This window comes from Arachis hypogaea, chromosome 6 (genome assembly GCF_003086295.3).
Source record: "Arachis hypogaea cultivar Tifrunner chromosome 6, arahy.Tifrunner.gnm2.J5K5, whole genome shotgun sequence".
NCBI classification, from domain to species: Eukaryota; Viridiplantae; Streptophyta; class Magnoliopsida; order Fabales; family Fabaceae; genus Arachis; species Arachis hypogaea.
Window position 1 is genome coordinate 1,272,842 of NC_092041.1, and position 10,963 is coordinate 1,283,804.

A 10,963-nucleotide genomic window follows, 5' to 3' on the forward strand; every position below is an offset into this window, starting at 1 on the left:
GAACAAAATATATGCACCTATCAATATGAATGCAACTAAATGTAAGATGCTTCTACCTACTTGGTTAAAAGTAAATCAATCTCCAAAAACGTATATGAACAAGTAGGGCTAAGATAATATGATGATTTATGAATTCCACCAATTCAAATATCAAAATGAAGCATAAACAAACTTGCAAGAAGAAAGCTCGTTAAAGCAGAGAACAAGGAATTGAGCATCGAACCCTCACCGGAAGTGGATCCACTCTAGTACCTCAAGTGTATAGGGTTAATTCACTTAATTATTTTCTAATCATGTTTTCCAAGATTTGTTTTTCATCTAACAATCAACAATTATTCAATGCATACATACATTTATCATGAGGACTTATTCATAGATCGTAATGGGGTTAGGGTAAAGGTAAGGATGCATATGGTCAAGTGAGCTTGAAATTTAAATCTTTGATTAACCTAAACTCTCACCTAATACACATAACAACCTATACAATTCTAATACACCACTTAGCTACCTATGATTCTCACTTTTTTTTTTCACATACTCATGCATTCTCTTCAATTCACATTCCATATGTATTGTTATCATTACTTTACTTTAGGGCATTTTTGTCCCCTTTTTGTTGCTTTTCTTTTTCTCTTTTTTTGTTTCTTTTATTTATTTTTTTATTTTTCTTTTTCTTTGTCATTTTTTTCACTAAAATATATACAAACTTATCAATGCATATGGTTTTATATATTTAAATGATTATATACCCAATTTCTATGATCTTCAATAAAAATACAAAAACACACTTTTATCTCAACTAATGTTTCCAAATTTTTCATATTTAAATGATACACACACTCACTAGCCTAAGCTAATCAAAGATCTAAATTAAGGACATTTATTATTTTTCACTTAGAGGTAGTGATGTGCTAAAATTAAGAACAAAAGGGTATTAACATAGGCTCAAAATTGACTAACAATAGAAGATAAAAGTTAGGCCATTTTGATAAGTGAACTTTTTTTGAAATAAAGGTTTCAATCATATAAAAGCATTCATACACGAAATAATAGACATAAAAAATTAAACAAATCAAGGATTACAATCATAGAAAGAGAATAATACACACAAGAATGGAAATAAATGATTATGTGATGTAACCACACAATTGGGCTAAAAAGTCGCATGCTTATGTGTTCTTAGCTCAAAAACTATGTTCCAAAATTAATTCCTTCAAGCAAGTTTAACACAAAAAAAAATTTATTCAAATTGGTAGGGTGTCCTAAAATAATTTTTTTGGAAAGAAAATCATCACTTCAACCTAGTAGTCCTAACAAGAAAGAAGTGGTAAAATATGTACAAATTCTAGCTATCGTGCAACCTAGCATGCAATGCAACAACTAACTAACAAAGAAGATTGAGAATTGATGTTGAAAAAGGAAATTGTTATCCACGGAAGTCGGTCCTCAACCTCCCCACACTTAAAGATTGTACCGTCTTCGGTGTATGCAAAAAAGAGCAGGGTGGATGAGTTGTTACAACTGATGAGCTCCTTCAAAAGGTTGTGCGGAGGGACTTGTTTAAAAGCCTTTTTCTTTGCATTCTAGGTGACTGACCTGAAAGGAGAGAAAAAAGAAAGAAGATTAAGTTTTTTTTTTACCAAAAATAGGAAGAATAGAATCTACGATCTCTTAATTAATATGGAAAGACTATGTCATTTAAGTTATAATTCATTAGCGATTATAATTTGAATTAATAGTTTAATTTAATCCAATAAAAATAATTGTACTTGTATTATTATACCAATGTAGTTATTTATGAGTACTGCCAAATTATATTTAAATGAAAAAAAACCTTAAAAAAATTGGCCTAAAAGTTTTGCTCTAAAAAACCCCTTAAAAGCTGGCCCAAAAGTTATGCAGTAAAAGAATAACCTTAAAAAATTGGCGCAGAACTTAAGCTCTTTTTATTGTCTAACAGAAGAAAAAAAAAATCCAATTCGTGTCCAAAAAAACAGAAAACTCTCGTGACGTTCCATGACTCATTCACTTGAACGGTGTTTAGCTGTCAGTCATATATAGTAGTCGTCATCTAAGTTCTAACTGTAACAAAATAAATATGCATTCAATCAATGTTTGATTCCATTTGCAGGGTTGTTATTGTAATTTCACTCCCTTTGGCTTTTGAGAATTGTGGAGAGAGAATTAGAGAGACTCCAGAATCTTGAGTTCGCGGGAGGGAAGAAGCAACTCGCTCCCCCTTTTCAAATTTTCACTCTCAATCTTCGAATTTCTAATATCAAACCCTTCTAGGTAATCTTCAATTTCTTCTATTCACTTCTCTCCTCTTTCGCCTTTAATTTCCTTTTTATTTTTCCCCTCTTTCTATTTGAGGTTTTGTGTTCGCTCCTTCTCGTTGCCGCTTCACTTTTTCCCCTTTCAGTATTCTCAGTGTTTTATTCGTTATATAAATATAATCTTTGGGAATTGTGTTTATGAAATTCTTGGTATGTATCAAGCTTGCATCTTTTTATTTATTTTTTTCCCCGCTGGTATTGCTTCTTTGGAAATCTTTGATCTTATGCTATGTTAGCCATTTGTGTAAGTAAGTGTGTATGCGTGTGAAGATATGTTCATAAAGATGTATGCAAATATGTAAAATTGGGTGAAGCAGAAACTCTTCTAACTCTTATTTTAGCTTAATATGCCTTTATGAATAAGAGAGGAGGTGGAAAAGGAAATGAGGTAGTTGGATATGGAATGGGATGGATAGGTATTTCCAATAAGGAAAAGGATTGAAAAGATGATATACTTTCCTCTTATTTGGTATTGTAGAAGTGAATGTGGAAAGGGTTGGAATCGTTATGGAAAATGCATGATTTGAAACAATTAGTCCCTTGCTTTAAGCTCAGATTTCACCATAGGATGAGAGGAGACCATTTCACATTTTCTAGTTTGATGATCTTTCACTTTGCATCATCTAGTACTTTTGGTATATATGCTTGCTTGTAATTGGATTTGGTTTTGTACATTAAAGCATAAAAGTGCAGGTGCTGATGCATACATAGAATGAGTTTTTGTGCTGGTTTTAATCTACTTGGTGATCAATAATTTTAACTTGGTAGCGAATTGCTGATTATGTTTTAAAATGCTTTTTTCCTGCCTTGATTTCTTTTCTGAGAATTCATTACTGTGAAGATGGTTCTCTAGATAATAAGATTTTGGCTTTTGCTTGCAGAAAGATGAAGTCGGATTATGGAAGTAATATTGCCAAATTAAAGGAGATGGGAGAGCTTTCAGCTCCCCCTGGTTTTGCATCGCTTACATCTTTCATTTTGAAAAAGGGTAAAAAGGTTACAGAAAATGACAAACTTGCAACCTGTCTGAATGAAACTAAGCACGTGCCAGTTGATGCAGACGGTAAAAACGACGTGAATGATATTGGTACATATTACCAGATTTTTAAGAATCGACCCTGGATACTCTCTGACCAGAGCAAGAGCAACGACAAACCTGAGGAGTCTCACACTGAATTTATTCCTATGGTTAAGCTGGGAATCTTGTAATTTATTTATTTTCTTTTATTTTTTATTATTAGTTAACAAATTATTTCAAATTAGAAAAAGCATAGTCCAAGGGTGTGGAAAATAGGTCATTTTAAATCAGAATAGATACTCTGAAATGAGATGCTTGCACAAAGGGATGAAAATATCAACGGATTAAATGATTTTGCTCATTTCAAAATTTGGTATTGCAGTTTGTTTAATACGAGGTTAAATTAAATATAGGTTAAATTGAATAGTATTTAATTGTTTGGCAATGACTTGTGGTACCTTAATGATTGATAAAACTTAGCTGATGAGAAACACACAATAGTTGTTAGAACAGAAACTTTGCTGCTAGAATATTGTTCTTTTTACTGAAGTCCTGCATTGTTATTGTTCATGGTTTCTACTCTAAAATGCACGCAAAATTAATTGGAAGAGTTCATTTTTGTTTTCCAGGATCACTCGTCAAATGCTAGTCGTCCAGAAGGGATCACTCGTGGATGTCCAAACTGCAATAATTGTTTGAAGGTAGGCACACTGTTCACTTTGCCTTCAACATAGTGACAAACATGACCACACCTTCTATGCTTTTAGTCTGTTTATTTACCAAAGTCTTGAACCAGGTAACAGCAAGGTGGCATCCTGAGGATGCAACGAGAGAAGCCCTTGAAGAAGCTCCTCTTTTCAACCCAACAGAAGAGGTACCTACCACCTAAACCTAATAGTATGCCTTCACTTCTTCCCTTCGTTTCACAAGTCTTGATTAATGTCATTAGACGAGGATTCATACACTTGTTAAGTTTATAAATAAACTTTTTCAGTAACTGTGTACATTATGAAGGAATTCAATGACACCCTCAAATATATTGCAAGCATACGATCTAGCGCAGAGCCTTATGGAATTTGTCGTATTGTACCTCCTACTCGCTGGAAACCACCATGTTCTCTTGAGGAAAAGAACTTATGGGAAGGCTCTGAATTTGTTGCTCAAATTCAACGAATAGATGGAATCCAAGTTAAGCATGCAGAAGAAAATGTTGCTAGTTCTTGTGAAAATACAAAGGCCAAGAGAAGAAGGGTGACACCAGTAGATTTGGACTCTCATCTTGCGAATGCAAGCACTTGCACCGTAAATAGTCAGGGTGTTGAAGATTGTGTCTCTGAACCCTGTCCTAAATTCAGTCTCAAGACGTTTAAGAATTTTGCTGATGAATTCAAAATCCAGTACTTTGATTACAAGGGCAAGAATAAGAATGTGGGTTCTGATTTAAATTTAGATACAAATCAACATAAGTGGGAGCCATCTGTGGAGAATATTGAGGGTGAATATGGAAGGATTGTTCAAAATCCAACTGAAAAAATTGAGGTAAAGTGGATGTGAATATTTTTCAAAATCCATATGTTGTCTATGTTTTTAGTCATTCATTCATTGTTTTAATTGTATTGAATGCAATGTTCCAACCTCCTAGGTGCTTCATGGTAACACTTTGGAGGCTGAAGGTTTTAGCAGTGGATTTCCTACAGCTGCTGATTCTGGGGAGGAACACATTTCCCCTGAATATTTGAAATCTGGATGGAACTTAAACAACATAAATTCATTGCCTGGTTCTCTTCTTTCTTTTGAAAGCTCTGGTGCTTCACATAATTTTGGTCATCGAATTCATGTTGGAATGTGCTTCACTCTGCAAAAATGGGTAATGTCGCTGACTTACAGTATACTTGCATCTTCATCACGGTCTTCTTTCCAACATCTTAGTGTGTGTTTGGTTTAGCTTTTGTAAATTGGAGTTGAGTTCAATTTGATTATACTAGAATTGATTTTGATTAAAATTGAGATTTGTTTCCACGTGATTTATGTTTGGATACTTTGATTCAAAAGTAATTATAATTGATAAAATATTGTTATCAAACAATGACCAAAATCACTTTTAGATGTAAAATTACCAAAAGGATAAATATTAGATTAAACTTTTAATATTATTATTTTAACAAATTACAGAATTTTAAATTAGAACATATTATTATATAAAACATTATCTTAAATATTATATGCATATCATAATAAATTACACATAATATTAGATGTATATACACATAATTGATAATGTCTAATAATTATATATTATAATAATAAAAGGCAAACAAGTTTATAAAATTAAACTATAATAATTGGAGTGAACTAGTATTTGACTAATTTTAAAACAAAAGGATTTTTTCAGTACAAAAATTATTTAATAAGCAAAATTATGGCAGAAGAAAGAAATTTACCTTGATTGTTGAAGATGAGGGAAATGAGTGTGTGGAAAGAGTGAGGAAGGATAGTTGAGAAACAAAATTATTTTCAGTTCATGCTTCTGAACGCTAAACCAAATGTACACTTGATATTCTTTTTCATGTTTTATTTATTTAAATTTTTTTTTTTGGGGGGGGGGGTGTTGAAACAGAAAGTTGAAGAGCACCACTTATACTTATTATCATACCTGCATTTGGGTGAGCCTAAAGTGTGGTATAGCATCCCACGAAGATATGCTGCCAACTATGAAACAATTAGGAAGAAGTATTTATCAGGTCTGCATGCAAGACAGCCTGATATTGATGATAATCTGGTGAGTAGTAATTTTGCTGCTTCTTAGAGGAATTCTTTTTCTTTGAAAAGTGATAAAAAGTTATGTATGTTTCTGATAAATATCATCTGCATCCGTGTATGTTTTTCTGACTCTGTTGGACTGTTACGTACTAAATTCACCCATTTTCAATGTTTTCTCACCACTATTGCCATTTTTACAAGTGTTTCGATATCCTCAGTATCCTGCAATCCTGTGTTTCAGTCATTTCATCAATCATACAAACTCTACCAAAGATTGTAGCAGCGCATTCTTAGGCCTTGTTATTGTAGAATCTGTAATTGTAGCCATCAATTTTCAAAAGAGATAATTGAAGTAGAAAATGCTATTCTTCAACTTTTTTAAATTTGCATTGTGGGTAACTTTCTTTTGGCTGAAGTATAAGGTCTAATATTGTTACAAAATGCACAGAAGATCTGCTATTTCTTGACACAGGAAACATTCACCATGGCATTGACATGAATATTTGGTACAGATGATGCAGTTATCCTGCTTCATATTGAAGGCAGAGGGAATACCTGTATATCGCTGTGTTCAATATCCTCGTGAGTTTGTTCTTGTCTTCCCAGGAGCATATCATTCTGGATTTGATTGTGGTTTCAATTGTTCTGAATCAGTAAACTTTGCTCCTCTCGAGTGGCTTCTTCATGGACTGAATGTGGTAGAGCTATATTGTGAGAAGAGGAAAAAGACATTAATCTCGTATGATAAACTTTTGCTGGGAGCAGCAAAGGAAGCTGTAAGGGCACGATGGGAAATCGATCTGTGTATGAACGACATGACAGATAAATTAACATGTAAAGATGCGTATCAAAGAAATGGGATCTTAGCAAAAGCTCTGGGTGTAAGTCTTTCGGCCTCAATTTATCCTATGATTTAACGAACTTGTCTAAATCAACTTCAACTCCTGTCCGTGACATGCATTCAGTGACATGCATTCAATCGATCATTCTTCTCGTCCTCTCTCATTCCCTTTCTTCTCCAGGTTCCCTAGTTCAGAGTGGACTATTTGGTTTGCTTTTTGGCATTCCATGCCTGACGTTTTTTGCTTCTTCTATGCAGGCTCGCATTAAGAGCGAAAGTATCAAGAGAGAATACCTATGCAGTTCTTTGAAATCACAAAGAATGGATGAAAGTTTTGACACTTGTGTCAAAAGGGAATGCGGCATATGTCTGTGTGATTTACACTTGTCTGCTGTACATTGTTTGTGTTCAGAAGACAAGTTTGCGTGCCTGGATCACGCGAAACAGCTTTGTCCATGCAGTTGGAGCAACAAAATCCTCCTCTACCGTTATGAAATTAGCGAGTTGAATGTTCTTTGTCAAGCTTTGGAAGGAAAGTTAAGTGCAGTCTATAAATGGGCGAAAGAGTATCTTGGATTAAGATTTCAGTCTGTTGCCTCCAATAGACAAATGAAACAAAACGGAGCGGCATCAGGAATCGTGGGGAACCCTCGCGGCAATTGTATTAGTTCTTTCAGCATTACCCCAAAAGAGAAGACGAAAGCAAAAGAGAAAACGTTGGGGGGCCGACCTCCTAGATCATGTGCTAATGGAGGAACCAATTCCACCAGTATCAAAACTGATATGAAGGCACCTGTGAGTAAGAGTAAGCCAACAACTTCAAAGAAGGTACAGCGCGATCAGAAAGTATCTACAGTTTCTTCGATCACGAACTCAAGATACTTGTCTTTTCTACAGCAAAATACATTAGTCGAAGTGCCATCTGATAGTTGCTCTTCCTCTTCCTCAGAATCTGACAATGCGTAAGCAGTAGCTTGCTGCAAGATAATGAAATTTTCATGCAAATTTCTGTATTGGGACCTCCCATGGCTTGTAATGTAGCAATAAACTAAGAATATCAACATTTAAAACTTGAATTGCATTTTTTTAAGATATGACATGACTAGGTGAGAAAACTTAAGGCCTTGAATCTAAGTGTATTTTTTTTCCTCGGTGTTTTTTATTTTTAAAATTTTATAAAAAGAAAAAGAAAACAAAAAATAGGAAATACAATTTTATTATTTTATTTTTTCAAAAAATTCTAAAATAAAAAATATTAAAAATATAAACTGAAAATAAAAATGTAAATCAAACAAAAAACACACTGCCAGTCAAATTTGTCTAGAATTCAAATTTTTATTGTTGAGTCTAACTCTTTTGGGTCCTTGAAGCAAAAATGTTGGACTAAATTTCATTTTAGTTCTTGAGATTTATATAATTACACATTTTGGTCTTCAAAATTCAAAATTACTTATATTGATCTTCCAAATTTAAGTTTGGGCACCAATGTGATCCCTCGATTCTTTCTGGCGATGAATAAGCAAATGGAGTGTTGAGATGGCACCCTCCTTGCCACGCTAGATGCTGCAACGGCTAGCTGACGTGGCGAAGATTGTATTTGTACTCAATTTAGTTCCTAAAACCCTAATTATCTCATTATTTATCTGAGTTAGGTTCTTCTTCAACATCCTCCTCCTTCCTGTTGTCTTTTTATTCCTCTTTATGTTCTTGTTGTTGTTGTTGCCCTTCTCGTTGTTAAAGCTTTGTCATTCGTCGCTATTAGTTGAGGCACCATGATGGGTGGTCGAAGCACCACAGCTAGAAGCTCGGTTCGCTCTCCTTCGAGTGATAACTGGGTCAGGTTGCAAAGCTGGAACAGAAGCGCGAAGGTGTCGGAATGGTGTGGGTGCAGCATCCGTCCAGTTCTGCGATGGTCTGAAACAGAATCAAATTCAAACAAGCCATTTTTTGGATGTCCCTATTATAATGTAAATTAAACATATGATCATTTTGTTTGTTTGTTCTTGTCTGCTTCATTTCGTCTTTGGTTGCTTCATTTCAGACAAAGAAAAAGACTTGATGTAGTATGTTTGTTTGGGCTAATATTGAACAAGATGAAGGTGTTGGGATAACAGATTCTGATAGAGTTATTTTGGTTGTTCATTTCATAAAGAACGTCAATAAACTATGCTCAATCATCAAGTGTTATTGGGGATAATCCTCAAATTATGATTATAAGAGGTAAGATTGATGTATTTGTCTACATTAGGTGATTTTGTGACTATAAGAACTAAATTTGTTGCACTTATGTACACTAGTTCACTTTGTGATTATTCATGAGATTATGAACCAAGCATTGATGCACTTATGTTCAATGATTTTTAGGAGAATGATGATGAAGAATGGTGTGGGATTGAAGGTGTTCGAAGATGAGATTAATGAAGCACAAGGAGTGGCATTGAAGATTAGGTTGTGTATTAAAACCATGCATGAACACACTTTGATACACAAATATGAAGCAACAAGCCATGTTTGGCCCAAGATTGCACACAAACGCCACAAGCCAAAGAGAAGTTCATGGAAAATTTGCAACCTGACCTCTTCATACTCCAAAAAGGATAACTTGAGTTATAAAACTCTAAAGGAGATAATACTAGTGTCATTGAAAAGTAGATTTTCAGAATTTTCCAATATACCATGCAATGTACCATGCATGATCACTTATTCATGCAGTCACATTCTCTATTTCTTTTTAGTTCTTTTATTTTGTCTTTAATTTTGCTTGCTTTAGTTGAATAAAAAGAGGCATCATTCACATTACTTTTTGAAGACATTTATAATTAATCATAAATTCTATCACTACTACTTTAATTGTTGTTTGAGAACAAGTAATCATTCCAAGTTTGGTGTTGGAGAAGAGAATGATAAAGAAATTGGTAACAACAATGATGATGGAGTGATCCTCAAGGTGGTTAAGTTCCTTTTTCTCTAATTTGCTTCATATACTTTCAATTTCATGCATGATTGTCTTCCATTCCTATTGAATGCATGTATGATCTTCTTGCTTAGATAAGCATATTAGGAGTCTAATGTTAAACTGTAACATGTTGCTTTTATATCATAATTACCATCTTGAAATTTGTTACTCAAAGTAATTAAGCATCATGATCATATATAAATAAACAAGGTAATTAAAGAAGCTAGCATGAACATATGAGTATTGGAAGGCTAATATAACTATTTTAGCTCAACACATTTAAATCTATTTGATTGAAGTTTTCATCTAGAATACTTTATAAAATCTTTGAAATTTTGAGAACTTTGAAAAAGCAAACATCACTAATTAATGATCATGTAAGAAAAAGGAAAAGAAGAAAAAAGCTGAAGACTCTGAGTACCAATAACAATTCATTAGTCAAGTGCTTGTGGTGTTTATGTATCAAATAAAAAGTTTAAAAACAAAACACTTAGAGTCAAGGTTAGGCTCAAGTATAAAGCACCCTCTGAAAGCTCAATGCTCTGAGCATCAATGATTAGGAAAAAAGAAAAGAACTAATAGCAAAGTTCAAAGAATCCTCTAGTCATATGCTTGTGGTGTTTATATATCAAGTGATAATACTTGAAAATAAAATAGTCAAAGCGAAATTCATGGTGCAAAGCACCTAATAAGAGAAACTAAGAAAGGAAAAGATAATAAGCTTGCTTCAAGGAAGGAATACTAGAAAAGATTTCATAAAGTGATCAAGATAGAAACATCAATTATTTAGAATTCTTGTGTGATTGTTGCATGTATAGTAAACTAGTCAACCAAGAACATTAAGAATTGATATTTTTCTCACCTTAGATTATCAAATTGTATTGTATGATTCTTTATTTGCTTGAGAACAAGCAAAGTTTAAGTTTGGTGTTGTGATGCATATTGCATCATGAGTTGTTTTGGTTGTTTATTTCATATAAAAAGTCACTAAACATTGCTTAATTATGAATTGTTTTGTACTTTATTTGAAGATTACTTTGATTGCCTTGAAT

General features: G+C 33.5%; 1 protein-coding gene across 5 annotated transcripts; it reads left to right on the forward strand.

Moving 5' to 3' along the window:
* Positions 1–1,937: 1,937 nt before the first annotated feature.
* Positions 1,938–8,084, forward strand: LOC112695196 (putative lysine-specific demethylase JMJ16). Of its 5 annotated transcripts, none has more exons than XM_025747447.3 (9): positions 1,938–2,292; positions 3,218–3,524; positions 3,984–4,055; positions 4,151–4,228; positions 4,369–4,893; positions 4,997–5,221; positions 5,972–6,133; positions 6,627–6,995; positions 7,214–8,084. In XM_025747447.3, exons 2-9 carry the CDS (start codon positions 3,222–3,224, stop codon positions 7,919–7,921), a joined length of 2,442 nt encoding a protein of 813 aa, XP_025603232.1. In that variant the 5' UTR covers positions 1,938–2,292; positions 3,218–3,221; the 3' UTR covers positions 7,922–8,084. The 5 variants fall into 5 exon arrangements, with proteins under 5 accessions (XP_025603232.1, XP_072052604.1, XP_025603233.1 ...); XM_072196503.1 differs by having other exon boundaries at positions 1,952–2,292; positions 4,349–4,893; XM_025747448.3 differs by having other exon boundaries at positions 2,083–2,292; positions 3,218–3,541; positions 4,151–4,251; positions 4,349–4,893.
* Positions 8,085–10,963: the final 2,879 nt, after the last annotated feature.